The following is a 19,043-nucleotide window of genomic DNA, read 5'->3' as shown; positions in this document are numbered from 1 at the left end:
CCCACAAAGCAGGCAGTCCACAGAATACTTCTCTTCCTTCTCTTCCCTGACTGGCACGACGTTCTCAGTCTTCTCTTTTATCTCCTCCAGACAGCTTCCTAAATCGACATTTCTAGCCCTAACCACAACTCAACTGCCTGCTGGCCATTCCAGCCTCGAGGTCTCAAGCCTCGGAAACTGAACAAGTCCCAGAATGAACTCATGACCCTTTTCCTCTAAGCCTCAGTTCCCTCATCTGAAAAACGCAGGGATTTTTTTTCCAAATTAGGAGTCTAGTAGGCACTAGATGCTGTGGGGGATAGAGCAATTCATAAAAACACAGGCTTTGCATTCAGGGAACATACACTCTAAGGAACGGGAAGATACATAAACAATTATGTAATACAAGGCAGAATTAAATGCTAAAATAGACAAAAGCGGCTAAATCTGGGGTGGAGGCTTGAAGAGAGCTTCACAAGAGGCAGTGTTTGGGCTGAGCCTTGAATGATGACTAGCATTTCAACAGGAAGAGAAAAGAGAATATTTCTGGCTGAGGGTATGGCATGAACAGAGTATAAACTCAGAGAGGCACACACGGAAAAAGAATGTACTAGAGGATAAGGTTGGAGAGAAAGACCACAGGAGAGCCTGAATCCTATCATCATAAGGAGTTCAGGCTTTCTCTAAAGAGTTTATCTATTTGCCAGCCCTAGTCTATGTGCCAACTCCAAACGACTGACAGTCGCTACCTAAAATGCTATGCTAAAAAGGATGTGGGACCTACGTGGCGACTCACTGGGAAAGCAGGCCTATGAATGATTGGCAAAGGCAGCTCAGGGCACCATTAGGAATATGCATAAGACGTAAGGTAATAGGGAGCTCTCGAAGGCTTTTGACCAATGGAGTGCCATGACCCAGCATGTGCGTTACCTGTATCATTCCGGCAGCAGTGTAAAGGATAAACAGAGCAGGAATCAGTCGGGAGGCTGCCATAATAAGCCAGATGGCGATGGTGATGGTGATGGTGATGAACAACCGAATGAATTAGGGCAGAGGAATCAAAGAAGGAAGAGACAGATGGAAGAGATGATGAAAGACAGAACCAGGATCACTCTGACACGGTGATGATGGAAGGGAGGAAGAGGGAGGAATGGAAATGCGCCCCGGTTTCAAGGGAGTTAACCGGGGTTCTAGACGGCCTGCAGTGCCATCAACTAAGATAGGAGCATTGAGGGAAGAGTATAATTGCTTTTCATTTCAAGTCCTCAAACCACTTTACTTGAGGTGCACGACTCTCAAGCACCCTTGAGTACACTGGGAGCGGAAAAGCACAGTACTCATGGCTTGATGGCCTCAGCATTTTTATAAAATATAAGCCTACCGGATCACCAAAGAAATATCCATCAGTTATCTGATCCTAGGGACAATGTGCGAATAAACCTTTGAATGTGCATGCTCTCGAAAGATAATTCCTCCCATTGAGCGAGCGCTTTCGATTCACAGACCTTATTTCACATGCTTCCCATGCTCACCCTATGAATTAGGAAGGGCAGAAATCATCCCTATCCTACGGTGATAACAGCCATTACTCGTACTTACGAAGCACTTGCGGCGCACCAGACACTGTTCTAAATACTTTACATGTAGGCGCGCCTGGGTGGCTCAGTCGGTTAAGTGTCTGCCTTCAGCTCAGGTCATGATCCCGGGGTCCTGGGATCCTGTCCCTCCTCGTCGTCATCGTTGTCGGAGTTGTCAGGCTCCCTGCTCAGTGGGGAGTCTGCATCTCCCTCTGCCCCTCCCCCTGCTCATGCTTTCTCCCTCTCTCTCTCCTCCCTCCCTCTCTCTCAAATGAATAAATGAAATATTTAAATAAATAAATACATGTAGCCATGCATTTCATTCTCACAAGAACCCCACAAAGTAGATACTGTTCTCCCCATTTTGCAGAGAAAAAAACAAACAAACAGTCCCAGAAATGTCGCTGAACCTGCCCAAAGCCCTGACACAGCTGGAAAGCAACGGAGCTGGGATTTGAACCTGGCCAGTCCGGCTCCAGAGCCTGCATTCTTAAGGACCACACTCCACGTCTCATAGGAAGACTGAAGCACAGAGAGGTTCCCCCTGACTAGCCGCCACTGCTAGGTTCCATCAGCCAGTTAGTGATCAATTCTGTAACGGAGGCCCAGGGCTGGCTTCTATGACTCTTCGTTGTTTACCGACGTCTCCCACTGAGCTGACAGATTACTTTGATCTTTTCCCTCTTTGCCCTTTATCACTCCTGCTAGCCACGGTTTCTGAGTCCTGCTCAAACAACACAAGATTTCTCTTTCTCTACTGCTGGGCGAGAACGAAAGTCCAGCCCCTTTCGTGCTGGATGGGTTAGGGGTGGAAGGAGGCCGTGTGGGGCATCAGTGAACGGGGAAGTCCGGGAGACTCGGCTGCGCTTCTCTTCAGCTGGGTGACTTTGTACAAATCACTTCACCTCTCTGGATCTCGACTGGCTCATGCAGAACAATGAGGGAGGAGGTGAACCTGATGGGTCCCTGGGGTTTCCTTCGGCTCTGACTTGGCACCCGCTCTGCCATTTTGGCAAACCCAAGGAAGGATTGCTAGAATTCATTATACGCTATCTTTCGTCAACCAAAGGGAAAAGCGGTTAGAACCGAGGCAAAGGAAGAATTAGATAAAACAAAACTGACCTTTGTAGAAGGCTGCAAATGAGGTACTGTACAGGCCGTAGGTACACTTAGCACCTTGCCTGGGGAGGAACCTGTGCTCACAAATGTTACAAGGGTTATTACTGCTATTAACTTTCGGAGAGTGTACAGAGATGATGGAAAATTCCAGTGAGATCTCTCTCCTAAATTTGACTCTCTTCTGCCCACTTGACTCTGGTCCAGGACTTATATAGTGGTTTAAAAGGTCTGGGCGGGGGCGCCTGGGTGGCTCAGTCGGTTAAGTGACTGCCTTCGGCTCAGGTCATGACCCCAGGGTCCTGGGATCGAGTCCCATATCGGGCTCCCTGCTCTGCGGGAAGCCTGCTTCTCCCTCTCCCACTCCCCCTGCTTGTGTTCCCTCTCTCGCTGTGTCTCTCTGTCAAATAAATAATAAAAATAAAATCTTAAAAAAAAAAGTCTGGGCAGGCGGCGGGGTGGGGGAGGGGCGGCTACCGGAGCTGAGGCGCCAACTGTCCTCATAGTGATGGACAGTTGTGACTAGAGAGCAAGAGCCCAAGCCCAAGGGAAAGGTAAAGAGAAAATGTAAGTGCGAGGGGCCAGGGTGAATCCTCAGTTCGCTGAGAACTGTCCGTGGAAGGCGGGGGAGATACCAAAAAAAAAAAAGACAACAACAGGTGCAGACCACAGAGTACTCTGCAAATTGTTTTTTCAGTTCAGACCCAAAGCGGGGAGTAAGGAACTTGGGCAGATGATCCCAGCCTGGTTTCCACGTGTGTCCATTTGAGCAAACACAGCACCACCGGCTGTGAGGTATGCCTAAACACCCTGCAGCGTCAGGAGGCCCTACGTGGCAGGCTTCACATGCTTCTCCAAGAGTCCACTGCAGCCTTGGCCCAAAGGACACCCCTGATCTCCTGGGTCCAAGCCAGCAACCCCACCCCACCCCCCACCCCCGAAGAGCCCCGCCCGGGGAGGACAGCCCCGGGGCTGTGGGGTGGGGGGACAATCTGTTCTCTTCCCTCACTGGCCAGAAACCTCTCAAGCAAACACAGAAACATGACCTTGGCCTGGTGCTAAGCTTGCAGGGCTCTTCTGAGAGCTGAACTGGAAAGTCCAGCGAGGTGCCGTGAAGGTGAAAGCAGCCCCTCTCCTCGGGGCGCCCCGCTCTTCCTTGTGGGCCCGGGAGCCCAGGAAGGAGGGAGAAATGCCCACTCGATGCCGTAGCCAGCAGCGACGGCAGCCCCGGGGAGCAAGTGGAAAAACGCTGAATATAATAAGGCACTTAGGCACATGACCCTCAGCAACATTCCTGCAGGGCTCCGAGAATAAAGGGCACTGACAGGCACACACACACACTCAAGTGCCTGGAACTTAAAAAAGGAAACTCTTAACAAATGCAAGAGGATGAGGAGCAAGTGGGGATATGAAGAGGACCCTTTGTTGCCATCTCCCCTAGGTCTTGGAACGAGTGACCTTCCATTTCTAAGAGCTGCTGTTTCTTCAGATTGCTGTTTGTTTTAGACAGGCCCTCCAAGCCAGCTCCAGCCAGGGAACCAGGATTATTACAGAAAACATGACCTTAGCCTTCCCAATTCTCTCAACTCCAAAGCTAAGAAACTGCCTATTTACCAACAATGCTTGGGAATATGCCCGGAGGCCTTCCAATGGCCTCGAGGTGGGGCGTGTCCAAGGGGGGGCCACACCCCACTCCAAGGCTGTGAAGTCATATGACCATGGCCTTGGCCCTGGAAGGCTGCACTTAAAGGCAGCTTAACCCCCAGAGCAAAGGCAGTTCTGAGTTTAGCCGGTCTTGAAAATGCGAGAGGTTAACCATATCCTGGAGAGTTATCATGATTGTCTACTTTTTTTTTTTTCTCCTGTCCATTTGCTGACAGGTAAGGCAAGGCACTGGTCTCCTTTAAACCGGCCTTCGTCCCAGCTCTGGGAGCAGCCCTCTCTCCTCTGATTACCGAACCCCAGTAACAAGTGGCACGTGAAAAAGTTACACTCCCCTCAATCTAAAGGAATTAATATAAAAGAAAAAGAAAGAAACCCACACACCTGTCTCTGTCCACCCCCCCAAACCACTCCTCCCCTACAAGAGGATCAAACACTCACTGGTTTCCTAGGCTACCAATCTCAAGAGAGTTGGCCCCATGAAGTCAGCCCAGTGATGAAGAGCAGCCCAGAGGTCCCTGGAAAGCCAAGCTTCCTACCAAGGAAAGCCATCCTCCAAATTCTTCAGCCAGGACTGGGTGATTGCAGGTAACTTTTCAAATTGCCCAGGAAGCTGTCCTTAGGCCTCAGGCAGCCAAGCCACCCTGCCCCAAGGAGATTACATGGGCGCTAACATAATGGAACCAGTATTTTTGCCCACGACATGAAACGAAGATGCCAGGAGAGCTTTTCTTAGAGGAGCTTCTTAAAACTGCCTTCCTGTACCTAATCCTTATGGTCTTATCCCCTGTGGGCTTGGGTGCCTGATGTTGGCTGGCAGTTAAGATTTGCACCTGGGCCTTTAGCACCCAAGAGTCTGGGCTCTCACCCAGTATGCCCCAGCTGCCTCGAAACACGTCGTAGTAATACTGCTACTATGAGAAACTTGCTGGCATCTACTGCGTGCTCACAATGAGCCACAACTTCCCCAAAATGCTGGATGTATTTCGGTAAATCCTCACAACAACCCTAGGAGGTAGGTACTATTATTCCCATTTTACAGATGAGCAAAACTGAGGTTCGCCACAGTCAAGTAATACGTCTCACATCACGTGGTGAAGCGGCTCAAATGCAAACCCAGGGAAATATGGTCCAAAGGCTTGAGCTGCTTGGCTGAACTTACAGGAGGAAAAGGAGCATCTCTACCGCCCTGCTTCCTCAGGCTCCCTGCTGTGCCCCAACTCCAAACCTGCAGGGTCCCAGCAAGAATGTGGCAAGGAAAGGCCAATGAGGAAGCCTGTCTAGCCCTTCCGTGTCAATTCGGATCGGATTCAGCTAGGACAAGAGGATCAAGACCCTTTCCAGAAGCCTCTCCTCACCCGCATCTTCATCTCCACCCAACTTCTGAAGAAAGCACCTCACATCCAGCAGCCTCGGCCACTGCTCCGCCCAGAACATCTAATAAGTGTTTACCCAGGGCTCCCAGAGCCATAGTTAAGGGCCTTACTGTGCAATCTGGCTCTGTGCCTTATTTAATCAGCACCTGAATGAAATGTCTCTTGGCTAGCAACAGCCAGAGCACAGTCAGTCAGAGTCTTTCTGCAAACACAGCTGGTCGATTGGCAAAGGCGATTCAACACACAGGCAAAATACACCCTGAGTTTATACCACCACCGATATGTGATAGAGACGGGGAGACTGAAGGCATCGGGACGGAATTAGAACGGGCTCTTGCTTCCTGCTTTCTCCTCCAGACAATGTTGCTTCTCCCTCTTCTATCCACCTAAACACCTGCCCACAGGGCAGAGCTTGGACCATTTTTGCCCAGCAGGCCAAACCTCTCCAACCTCCTGGTTCCTGCCATCCATTCCCAGCCCTGAGAACCTCCAGGCCCAGGACAAGACTCATCCTACCTTCCTCCCTCTGGCATTTCCTCCAGCAGCTACTGGAAAGGAAGCACGGCCAACTGAGAGATGCCCCAAACCCTCCCCTTCAGGATCTCAAGCTGGCAACGGGTCCAGGTCCCCTGACATACCATGCACTGACGGATGTGCAAGCCATGCCCTGTTTAGCTGGCAGCCCTTTCCCTGGGAAGGAGCTAAGTAAACAGAGGGGACTGAGGCCCAGAAGAGGAGGAGTCCTCCCCGAGCCTTCAGACTGAACTGCTACATCCAAGCATCTTACAGGGAGACTTCCTCTGGGGGGGTGGGGGTCAGCCAGTAGGGTGGCAAGACAACCCCCGTTCTTGGGGAAGGGGGGGGGGTCAAAAACCGGGCAAGGAACATGGGAAAGGTCACCTGCTCAAAAACACTGGGACGTACCCCACCAGTTTGAGATCAGGTTGGGGTAATGAGGCCCTTTTGAAAAATCCTCTCCTGGGGTGCGTGGGTGGCTCAACCAGTTAAGTGTCTACCTTTGGCTCAGGTCATGATCCCCCAGTCCTGGGATTGAGTCCCGCATCAGGCTCCTTGCTCAGCAGGGAGCCTGCTTCTCCCTCTCCCTCTGCTCCTCCTCCTGCTCGTGCACTCGCTCGCTCTCTCTAATAAATAAATAAAATCTTAAAAAAAAAGAAAAAAGAAAAATCCTCTCCCCCACTCCCGGTTGGGTCTATGAGCCATTCATGCTTCAGTATGAATCTCTTCAATGGAACTGCTTTCTTCTTCATTCCCCTGTGGATATCACCTCCTCTGACGGAACAGGCATTTTTGGACTGTACAAGGGATTGTTGTGCAACCTGGATTATTCTGGAAGAGGGCAAGCTTGGATGGGATGGGCTGGGGGAGAGACTTGGAAGCAGGGCAGGAGGAATAGGAAAGAGAAAGGCAGCAGGACAGCATCAGTTTGGTTCTGCGTAGCAACCATCCCATGAGCCACTAAAAATTATCTTCTGGTCACAGGTAGGATGCCTGCTCGCTCATTTCCTGTATTTAATGCCTGCTCGCTCTCATCAATGTTCTTTGTGTCTGTCCTTGACAGTGCAGGACCTCCTTGGGAGGGCACAAAGAACACAATGCTCCAGCTCATGAGTCCCCAGCTGAGCGCCGATGAGCAACTGCAGTAGTCTTATCAATGGCGCAGAAATGACAGAGTAGTTCTGGAGTTTTATTTGGTTTGCCAAGGGAGAAATAAGATGAGATCTGCCCCTGATAATCACATGCGAATGACTCCCGGTTACAGTCGAGATGCTTTCCTGTCCTTTGCATATATCATTTCCTACGCCAAGGACTCCCTTCCTTCCTGCGACACCCAACAAACACCTACCCATTCATTCCCACATGTTTACTGAGCACCTACCATGAGCCAGGCCCTATTAGAGGCCCTAGAATAGAAAACAAGACAAACAAAAGTCTCTGCTCTCACACACCTGTGTCTTCTTCATGAGCCAGCTCAAATGTCACCTCTTCTAGAAGGCCTTAATTGCAGTAGGTAAAAAAAAACAAACACAGAAACAAACAAAACCCAGACCCTCTGTGCTCTGTGTTTTGTTCAAATCTGTCACTGTACTGGTAATATTGTTATTTAGTTGCACTCCTTCCTTTCTCATCTAAACTGAGCAACATGAAGGGAAAGAATGTTTATTTATCTTTGAGTCTCCAGCGGCTGGCACAATATATCACACACAACAGGCATTTGATAAATAGTCCCTGAATGGATGCAAGAAGGAACAAATTCCCATGAGCGTTTAAAACAAGTGTCCTGGAGCGCCTGGGTGCTCAGGGTTGGTTAAGCGACCCACCCTTTATTTCGATCCAGGTCACAATCTCAGGGTGGTGAGATCGAGCCCCGTGTCAGGCTCCACGCTGGGTATGGAGCCTGCTTGGGATTTGAGATTTTCTCTCTGCCCCACCCCCCCCCTTTTAAATAAATAAATAAATAAATAAATAAATAAATAAATAAATAAATAAAACAGGCGTCCTGCAAACAGAGAGTTAGCAAGCAATAACTATTTGTCAATATCTCCTCCCCTTGGTTCCCAAAGATCTTAGAGACTGCGAGGGAGGGAGGGAATATAGAAGGACTGGAAGGTGATGGGGGCCTGGCTGAAATACTTCACAGTGACAGAACTTCCAGTCACCAAACAAGCCCCTGGAATGCTAAAGCTACCTTAAAATCGACCCCACAATAACTGGGGGCCCTCCACTTTCAATTGCAGCCACAATGTTTAACACCTACATAAACACTGAGGCGCTGCCAAAGGGCTAAATGCCCTGCCCACAGGCCATCCAGATTCACGCCAGTCAGGATGAACTTCTGAGCCAACTTGCCACCCAATACTTTAGCTACGAGATAATGTCTCTCAACGTGAGCTCCAAGGCTCGCCGGCATCAGATTTACCAGGGAGCCTGTAATAAATGCAGATTCCCATCCTCGCCCCCCACCTACTCAGACTCGGTGGCACAGAGAGCCAGGCATCTGCATTATAACAAGTTTCCAAGGGCATCTTTCACAAAGAAAGTTCCAGAATCACTTTTCTCCCCACGCATAGTCTCTACACGTCCACTCTGCCAGTCATTGACAGAAGAAGGGGCATCCAGGATGAGATATTCTCAATTTAACAAAAGATACGTAAGACCATGAATGCGTTAACTCGATGAGGGGGAGCCCTTTTTACAGTATGTGTCTACATCAAATCATCACGTTGGACGCTTTAAGTACCTTACAACTTTGTCAATAATACCTCAATAAAGCTGAAAAAAATATGAAAGTACAAAAAAAAAAAAAAAAGATCTGAAAGAGCAGGAGAAGTTGACAAACCTGGCTCTTCCTCCAGAGGGTATTTCAAAGAGGCGCGATGACAATGAGCTACCCACAGAAAAATCCAGAAAGAGATGGAAAGTGAATCACTAGCCTAATAACATTTCTTTATTTTATAGGATATTAAGGAAAGAAAAGAAGAAAGTAGGCCCGTCCAGATGTCTGCCAAGGGATTAAGACCAAGATCCAATAGCCTAATTTCCTCACTAGGATGAAAGTGAGCAGATACTTTGGGCAGAGAGCAGGCTGTAGCTCTCATAACTGGCTCTTTGTGATGGAAATTCGACAAAAAAGTTGTGTGAGCTGGAGCTGAAACCACCTCTCTCCTCTGGCTATTTCAAAAAACAGACAGGAGATTCTCCTAACAGGCACAAGAGACACAGGAGTCCTGCCCGTCAGACCGCAAGGGAACATAGACAGGACCACTGGAGGGAAACAAAACAAAACAAAAAAGGAAGGAAAAAAGATAGCTCTGTCAGTCGGTCAGTCAGCATTATCCAGGTACACATTAAACAATTAATGTACACGTCCGGTATTGTATTAAACTCTGCAGGGAGTTACAAAGGGAAAAAAAAAAAAACTACTCCTTTCCATTAAAGAAAAATTTGTTTGCGCTAACAGTGGAGACCAAACAAACATGCAAAAACAAGCCAAACATAAAATTGCCTCAGAGTATACACAGGCATATGTCAGCCAGCCAAATAGTTTGAGGAATGTTCGGAGGGTTGAGAAAGGAAGACAAAAGGTGTTACCAGAATGACTGGAATAACTGGACTTGGGTCCCGGTCATCTGGAAAGAAAATCTTCACGAGGATCTACAGCGGGGAGGAACATACACGCACGACAAATCCGATGATGCCGATGATGAAGGTGGCACATCTATTGCAAAGGGGCAAAAAGCCCAGGGAGCCTGGGGATCACCCCATGGGTAGGAGCCAGTGACGCACTGGTACTTGAAAGCAGGAACCATGCTGGGTTGTATTAGCAGGTGCTGGGTATGGACTGGTAGGAGGCACAGCGTCCAGTTTCAGAGGCTGTACGTTCAAAGGGTATGCAGGCGGGCGCCTGGGTGGCTCAGTTGGTTAAGCGACTGCCTTCGGCTCAGGTCATGATCCTGGAGTCCCGGGATCGAGTCCCGCATTGGGCTCCCTGCTCAGCGGGGAGTCTGCTTCTCCCTCTGACCCTCCCCCTCTCATGCTCTCTGTCTCCCATTCTCTCTCTCAGATAAATAAATAAAAAATCTTAAAAAAAAAAAAAAAGGGGTATGCAGGCGCGGGCTGGGAGCCAGAGAAAAGCAACAGAAATGCTTAGAGGAATGAATTCCAAAAGCTATCAAGAAAGGTGCAAAAGAGTTGAGGTTTGTCAGTTTCTGAGTTTGAGGTAAAAAGAAAAAAATATATATATATATATTGGTCATCTGATCAGCTCTGCCCGGCTTCTCTGTTTAAGTGACCACATAGTTACTCAGGATTAAAATGCTCTCCCCTCTACACGGCCGGTTTCACCAAGAAGACGGAGACAGGAAAAGATGAGATAATTTGCTCAGGTTCCCATAGCAAGCCATGAGCAAAACTGGCATCATAAGGTTCAACCCCAGGGCCGTCTGTGGGGTGTTTAATCCACCAATCCACACCACTTCTCTTTATAACGGACGCCCCCAAAAGACTGTAACAATGGAAGATGGAAAAATCCTCTGCAGATTTCCTTGGGAGAGAAATAAAACAAACTAAAAAGGAATGTCATGCCTCACTGCTGAGGCCCATATAAACATCATCCTCTTGTGTCCCCCTGGACTGATGACAAAGGACACGGTCCATCTGATGAGCTGTCAGCAGATGGCAGGATCCCTCATTGTACCCATTTACCCACCAATGTCAATTCCAAGCAAGAGCTGTTATCAGTGCTCCAGACAACAGATGGGGATGAGGAGGTATGTCTGGTCTCAAGTCAAGGAGTTGGGGGGGGAGCAGGTTTGCAAAAAGCCTAGTTCTCAAATCCATCAGGTCCTTCTCTAGAATAAATCCATCATGGGGCTCACTCAGAATTACTGGTTGAAAACCAGTGGCTTGGGGCTCCGGGGTCTATGGCATCGACTGTTAATTTGGCAAATATCCAGCTTGTTTCCAGCTTGCCTTATGTTGTGCCCCACTAAGTTTGGTACCTGATCAGGAGTCGTCAACACAGACACATTCAGAGCCAATGGGAATTGGACAATTCGAAAAGACATCCAAAATGGGATCGTTCTATTACATTCCTAGGACAGAGACAAGGTGGCAGGATGCAAGGGCGATAAAAGGCCACTAGCTGAAGAACACCAGTCTTTACAGATACAACCAGTCAAAGTTCTGGCTTTTTAACCCTCCTGCTGAGAAGTTGTAGACTTGGGGACTTAAGTGGCTACGAGAATCGCTTTCTGCTAAGGCCTCGATTCCCACAGTGGCAGCTCAGTGTTAAAGCCGCCTCTGCCATGACGTTGCTGGGTGATTTCTGGCAAATAGCATAATCGCTGTGTAAATTCATTCCCTGTCACTCCCACCTGCCAAAATAATACGCATGAAGGAAGTAGCCATGTTTGAAGAAATACTTATTGGTGTAATTGGGAAACACCCCTGATATTCACCAAGGGGCTTAACAACGGTGTGTGATTCTTGCTTGGCACTTGCTGACCCTGAGAACCCTCCCACGTCTCTGGCTTAAGCTGAGATGGGAGACACTGGCACTTGGATCACACAAACCGCTATCACCCACAGTCCTGGGGCCTTCGAGAAAGCAGATGAGACCAAAAAGAAACTGGACAGCAGGAATATTAATCAAGACCAGAACTCAGCCACAAAAACGGCCCTTCCTTATGCTTCTAAAGCTGGCAGTCACCCAAGAGCAGCATGGCTATGATGAGGGGCTGTTTAAAAAGGCCTTGGGAATAAATATTTTACAGACTGAAAAATGGGAGATGGGGAGACTAACCAATTTCCCTCCAACTCTTCCACTTCCTGGCCTAAAGCAATACTGTCCTTGTTATAAACTTAGGTGGACTCAGAGGAACAAGGCCTTTCTATGAAGCCCAAATTGAGTCATCCTGTGGAGAGAAACACATCAGAAATGTTTCTGCTAAGCTGTCTCTTTCATTTCAGCCAATGTGTCCCTTGCCTTTTCAGGACCTCTGAACTCCACAGAATGTCCTGCCATCGTGCAGCCTAATTCAGCAAGTTCACTTGCCAAAGCGTTTGTCTGTACTCAACATCGCCCCTCTGGAATATACACAGCCGCAGGAAACATTTTAACGTCTCTTTTTCCAGGCCCCGGGTAACCTATCATGACCCTAAACAAGATCATGTCCGTGAAAGTGCCTTATAAACAGTAAAGTGCCAGATAAGTGTAAGGTATTATTAACCAGACTTGCTATCTTTAGTCCTTGCCGCAGTCAAGTCGGAAAACTGTTTCCAACCATCTGTTGTTAATTTTTCTTTAAGGACTCACAGCAACTTTTAAAAATCCATACTTCCCTGCTTCCCAGGAAGAGCCATAGGCAGGGTATGGGATGTGGGACTGACCAAAGGCTGGGGCCCGCAGCAGGCCTGAGGTGACTATTTAAATGACACAAAGCAGTGACAGGAGTAAAGAGCAAAGGAGAATAACCCTGGTCAGGCTCAAGAATTCCTCAGCATGACTCTGTGCTCTGCCTCGGCCCTAGGGCTTCAGAGTTTAAGGGAAGCACAGGACAAAAGAAAAAGCACAGGTGACAGGAATCAGTCCCTAGACAGCCCCCTCACCTCCTGCCCAAGCACCCATCCCTCTGCAGCCGCCAGCCCCAAGTGCCATCATCATCTACACGTGTGCCCAAGGGTGGCCTGGTCAGGCCGACTTTACTGGGGAGATACAGGAAGCAGAAGATGAACAAGGCCACCTGACGTCAGCAAAGAAGAAACGAGTTTCCCTTTTTCCACACGAGGAGGCCAAAAGCATTTCCAGAATAGCCGGCTCTCTGTTGCATCCCCGGCCACTACTTAAGGAGAAAAGAATCAGAGAACGCTGACCGCCCAGAGCTGGAAATGCAGCTCTGTGTCATTTTGCGGATGGGCAAACTGAGGCCCAGCAAGTGTCTTTTTCCTCAAAGTCACACAACTAATTAATGCCAGAACCGTGTCTCCAGAGGCTTCTGAAAGCTTCTAAAAACCTTTCCACTGAAAACCCTGGTGCTGCCAGGTTTGATGTCATCACACCAGCAGCAGCCCCAGTCAGGCTGAATTTAGTCCTTTGTTGACCTTCTAGATATGTGGCTGCCAGAGGCCTCAAGACCCCTTTGTAGAAGAGGCACCCTCTGACCCTCACCACCTGCCATCCAAAAAAAGCACTCCTGTCCCAAGAGCCTCACATAGCAGCGGCTGAGATGCGTTGTTTCCTCTCATTAACAAAAAGCCCATTCATAAAAAAGAAAGAAAGAGGACTGGCTCAAATTTACCCAGAAGGTCTAGCTGCGAGAGCCCTGGGCTTCTTGTGAATGGCATCACATCCCAAGAAGCCCTCTCTTAAAAAAAGAAAAAAATGCTGCCCTCCAGCCCCGCTCGGTGCTGCCAGCCACCCGACCAATAACACCCTCTTTATTCCACAGCTATCCACACCTCCCTGCCACGTCTGTAAAGACGGGAAGGGGCTCGAGGCCACTGACCACATTTTACAGATTGGGAAACTGAGGCCAAGAACCTGCAATCAAAGGAGTGCCTAGCACACAGACCGAGCAAGTAGGCAGCGCCATGCTGATCAGCCTCGGCTTCTCCCCTGAGACAGCCCTGTCATTCCACTGACAGCCTGCAACCCCAAAGAGGGTGGGTTAGCTTTCCAACCCAGACGCTAATTCATCTTTGGGCTGCAGGCAAGCGACCTCCCGTCCCTGGGCCCCACCAGGCCTGTAAAACCAAGATAATAATCTCAACCTCTTGCCCCACACCAGGCTGTCACAAGTCTCCTGAGAATAACCTTCTACAAATATAAAAGCAATAAAGATGCTAATGACAGGTTTCCAAACTGTCCCTGAATAAAACACACCAGGTTTCTCACAGCCTGAAATCTAAAAAAGATTTTTTTTTTTCCCTTTTCTCCTCTTCCTCCTCCTCCATGATTTTATAGTTTTAGAACATCTCTCCACACAGGCTGAGTACAGAAAGACAGTCTCACTCTTGGTCCTCACCCAGATTATTTTTATGTATCTGGCAACTTTCCTTTTCAGTCCCATTTGTTTTTCTTAGCACCGCTAATGGGAGGTAAAGAAATCAGCTCTCTGAGCACCCCAGACCATGACCACAGGGAACAGAGTAAGAGCAAGAAGATGGAGAGGTCTGCAAAAAATAAACAACCCTCTCACCATGGATAGAGATCACCCACCCAAAGTTCACGAGTCAGCCTGTTTCAGAGCGCACTTAGTAGGAGCTTGGTGCTGGCTCCAGCACCTCAGTTCAAAGGCAGACCTTGCTCAAGCATGAAAATCCCAAATGAAAGAGTCATTAAGGGAAACCCATAAAAGTATTTCCCCAAAGTAGCACAGTGGGGACAAGGAACCTTATGTGACCACCTCTAGGAAAGAGTGTCATCAGGCCTCTGGGAAATTAACTGCAGCAGAGGGGATGGGGGCAGGCCGTGGACCCCAGATGTGACTCAGAAAGGGCACCTGGCTGGGGCTGCACTTCCGGCTTGTGAAAGGCCAGGGCAGGGCTGGGGGTGGGGGGAGGGATAGCCCACCAGAGTGCCAGTGGGTTCCTAGGAACACGGTGGCAGAGCCCTTGGAAAATCATTTTTAAGGGTCCCACTTCCCGCCGGATGAAGTGCCCTACACTTCCGAGTGTCCTGAGCACACAAAATGACTCTTATCACTAAGGCTGCCACGGAAAAAGTCAACAGACTCACATGCATCATGGTGACCAGGTGACAGGGGTTGAGCAGGTAGATGACGGTCTTGGTGGCGAACTTAAAGCCCACCTCCACCCCGAAGGTCAGGCACAGGGCTACTAAGAGCAGATTCTTGCTCAGGCTCTCCTTGCCTTCCTCTGGCCGCTGGGTCACCTTATCTGGCTGGCAGCCACGGCCACCCCTACCGTCCTCCTTCGTCTGCCTCAGGATGTGCCGCAGGGCCACCAGGATCTCCAACAGGGCCAGGGTCAGGACCACCACACTTTCCAGCAGCCGCTGCTGCCAAGGGAGGAAGGCAGCACAGTCGGGGCCCCCATTGCCTGCAAAGCTGGGGTCCACGCCCCCATAGAGCCAGTCCAGGAGACTTTGGTAGCTATACCGGGACATGATGCCAAGTGGTTCCCCTCGACCACCGTGCAGGAAGAGAGAGCGAGATGGAACACAAGCCCCGAGGGTTGCCCGGGTGCTGGGACGTGTACGGAGGGCACACCCCCGCACCCGCACCCCCCCCCTCCAGACACCGGGGCACCTAGAGCGGGGGGGGAGGGGAGCTACACGCGAGGCCCGGGGTCAAGTGCTGGCTCTAACTTGTCCCCACGGCTGTCTGGGGAGCCCCCCGCGCTTCTCCAGTGGCCACCAACGAGGCAGGGTTGAAAGGAGCCGTTGGCCAATCTAAAAGGAAGGAGAGGAAGAAAAAAAAAAAAAGGTCTCAAAGAGGCAATTGCATCGGGAATTACGAAGCGGGGCGGGCTAACTAGCGAGGGCAGAAAAAGGGAACAGGGGCAGTGGCGAAGCAGGCAGGGGTCAGGGGAAGCCGGAGGCCGGGAGGGTCAGGGCGAGGGCCGAGGGGACCCGGCAGTGCCGCGGGAGCCAACCGGGGAGCGGCGGGGGTGAGAGCGAGGGGACACGCGGAGGCCAGGAGAGGAGCTAGAGGGGCCGGGCAGGCGGGGAGGGCGACGGGGATGGCAGGGACGCCGGACTCCTCGTCTCACGCACTCGCCACAGGGGGATCTCTTACTCCTGCAACCGCGTGGCCGTCTCTGCCCCCTGCTAGCTACTTCGCCGCCGACGGGCCCCTCCGGCCAATTTAGCGCCGACCCGGGCCGGCCGCCCGCCCCCGGGTCCACCCCCGAGTCCCCAGCTCCACCCCCGGCCCCAGACGCCAGCCCTCGGGCAGCACCCCCCCCCCCCCCCGCCCCGCCCGCGGCCAGCCCGGGACCTGCCCCCCTGGCGCAGGCAGCGGCGGGAGGAAGCCGCGGGGAGTGGAGTGGGGGGGGGGAGCGGGAGGCCGGGCCAGCCGGGGGCTGGGCTTCGGCCGGCCCCCTCCCTCCGCCCCGGCGCCGCATCTGCCCGCGCCTCCCGCCCGGCCCGGGAACCGGCCGCCGCGCCCCTCGGGGCTCCACTCACCCGCAGCTCGGCCCGCGGCCCGGGGTCGGCGGCCGCTCGGCTCCCGCGTTCCGCGCGCTCCCCGCGCCCCGGCGCTCGGCTCCCCCGGCGGCCGCAGCTGCCGCCGCCGCCGCCACCGCGCGCGGCTCCTCCTCCCCGTCTTCCTCCCCCTGCAGCGGCCGCGCTCGCTTCCTCCTTCTTCCCCTCCCTCCCCCCTCCCCGCCGTCCCTCCGCCCGGCCTCCCTCCTCCTCCCTCCTCCGGCCTCAGTCCCCGCCTCCTTCCCCTCCTCCCCGGCCTGCCTCGCGTTGGGCGCTCCTCGAGCCAGCACGTGTGCACCTCTACCTTCCTTCGCCGCCGACTACACAGTTCGCCCCCTCCGTGAAGCCTTCCCGGCCGCCTCCAGCTCCCGCGACCCGGTTCCCCCGGGCGCGTCTGCGTCCACCGAGCACATAGTAGGCGCTCAGCGGGCCCTCACCAAGCTCGGGGGGAATGAATCAGCCTGTCTAGCGCCGAGCTGCTGTGCTGGCTTTGCTTCACGGGGCGTTTGCTGGGCATGACCTTCTGCTCGGCGCGTCTCCGCCTTTCCGCCCTGAAACTAGACTCCTGCGGGACCAGGATGTCCCCTTCCCTTCCCTTTCGTAGCCACGATCCCACTCCCCCACTTCAGCGCCTGGGGATGGAGGCCCCTTTGCCTCCTGCTCTGCTCCAGTTATTTTTCTCTCTTTACTCAGGCCGCAGGCACTCCCTCTCCCGGCCCTCCTTCTCCCTTTTTCTCCTGCCGTGCCCTCCGTGGTAGATTTGCTGCAGGAAAAGAAGCTTCCCCTGACCTCCTTCCCTCCCTTCTCCCTGCAAGGGAGCTGCTGCTTCCCAACCCGCACGGAGCTGAGTGCCCTGCCCCTGGAGGCCCGCCAGGACAATGGGGGGTGTTGCAGGGGCCCAGGAATCGAATAAGAGCCTCTGATTGGAACAAGGTCCCCTCTTCCTTGCTGTTTCCTACCCTCAGACTGTAGTTCGCTCTTCTTGGGACAAGAAAGCAGGAAAAGGACCTCAGCATCTACTTCATGTTGGTTTAATATTTATTGAAGACTCACAGTGAGTTAGGAGAATATCCAGGAAAAACACAGTTAGGCACTTTGCCTAGGAAACACTTTTGGGTGTTGGCTGCAAGCCAGACTCAAAACATTAAAATACAATCTGCTGTATTATCAGGCCATTGTCCTCCCATCCTTTCCAAGTCTGGTTTTCCCGACAAAAAGAGCTTCAGAGCCAGGTAGCTTTATCTAATTCCAAGCTTTGTATGGTCTCCACCATAGGCCTGATGCTCTTCAAGTGCTAATTAATAAAGAACAAACAGCAACAAACCGGAATTGATTCTAGGGCTCACTCATTCATTCTCCTTAGGTGTTTTATTAAATCCTCTGCAACATAACCAAGGAACATTAAGGATCAGGTTGCAGCGCTCCTGGCAGAGACGTGCAGCATCAGGAGACCTCAGGGTTCCTATCTCCGAGGAAGTGAGAATGAGGTTATAGAATTCAGTAAATGACTTCATGAATCCCTCCGGTTTTCATGCTGAACCTTGGTTGGCAATTTGGCCTAGAGGGCCCTGTGTTTGCAAAATGACCTTCTTTAATGACTGTAGCCAGGCCAACTTCCACACCTGAGTCCCAAATTCCTCTTTTTCACAGATAGGAGAGTCCAGTGGTTCTAGGACCCGGGCTGTAATTCCCTTTACTGACTGTGTCACCTTGGGCAACTTAATGCAACCTCTCTGTTCCTCAATTTCCATTAACTTAGGGCTATTGGTTATTCTCCAATTCCTAGGATGACGCACTTGTAAATGAGTTGAATTATGTGGAACCCTTTGCAGTATCGGGTGCAGAGAAAGTGCTCAATGAACCCTACCCATTATGGATACCCAGTTCTGCAGCTGGGTGTACTGGAGCACAAGCAGGCCTACACCCTCGAGCTTAGTGCCCTCCCCCACATCTGCATAAACAATCCTACCCATCCTTCAGATCTCACGTGATATTGCTGTCTCCCCCAACCCCCAGCCCCAGCTCCCAGAGCTTTCTCCCTCCTCTGAACTTCTATAGCAGTTACTGCCTGCACTACTCATTTTATCCTGAATCACATACTGCCTCCCATTGTTCTCTCATTGTTACTCCTGTCTCCCACACTCAGATCTTTGACAGCAGGGGATGGGTCTTAATCTTTTCTAATCCCCTCCCCCTACAGCACCTAGCCGAGTGGCAAATACAGGAGGCACGAGACAGACACTAGGAGATTTTTGTCCCCCTGGGTAAAAGGCAAGCCATAATTGAACCAAAATGGTGGGTCAAATTTTAGAAACTCGAAAAGACTCAGACAAAGGTCCCGATCGTTTCCTTGCTGGGACACAGGCCAGAGGCTTCTTGTCTCCAGTCACAAGAGCAAATGAACTTTAAAGTGGAGCCTTGCAGGGCACGGTGAAATGGCAACCTGGAATCCAGGCTCCCTTCAGGGAGATCATGGGGGAAAAATCAGCTCTCCCGGCTTCAGGGTACTGAAGGTGACCGTGGACCTTCATGGTGGTGAAGGGAAGCAGAACTTGTCACCCCACCCCTTTGGCATAAGGAGTAGTTTAGGCTGATTATATTTTAAAAACAGCAGACACTGGAAAATCTCTGAAAACTGAGAAGTTACTC

General features: G+C 51.2%; 1 protein-coding gene across 7 annotated transcripts in view; it reads right to left on the bottom strand.

The window, feature by feature from the left end:
* The window catches only part of TMEM164 (transmembrane protein 164), a 179,075-nt gene extending 162,673 nt beyond the window's left edge, over positions 1 to 16,402 (bottom strand). For 4 of the 7 annotated variants that reach the window (XM_035007153.1, XM_035007171.1, XM_035007160.1 and 1 more), the window contains exons 1-2: positions 15,966 to 16,054; positions 14,967 to 15,641 (exon numbers count right to left, since the gene is read on the bottom strand). In XM_035007153.1, the coding sequence (XP_034863044.1) occupies positions 14,967 to 15,356 (390 nt within the window). In that variant the 5' untranslated portion in view covers positions 15,357 to 15,641; positions 15,966 to 16,054. Of the gene's footprint in view, positions 1 to 14,966; positions 15,642 to 15,965; positions 16,071 to 16,376 lie in introns of those variants that run through there. The other 3 variants (XM_035007142.1, XM_035007124.1, XM_035007133.1) reach the window with 3 other exon arrangements.
* Positions 16,403 to 19,043: the final 2,641 nt, after the last annotated feature.

This window comes from Mirounga leonina, unplaced genomic scaffold, assembly GCF_011800145.1.
Source record: "Mirounga leonina isolate KUSES-001 unplaced genomic scaffold, KU_Mleo_1.0 Mir_101664, whole genome shotgun sequence".
In the NCBI taxonomy this organism is placed as follows: domain Eukaryota; kingdom Metazoa; phylum Chordata; class Mammalia; order Carnivora; family Phocidae; genus Mirounga; species Mirounga leonina.
Note: the sequence above shows the minus strand (reverse complement) of the source record. Positions and strands in the feature narration are given on the sequence as shown.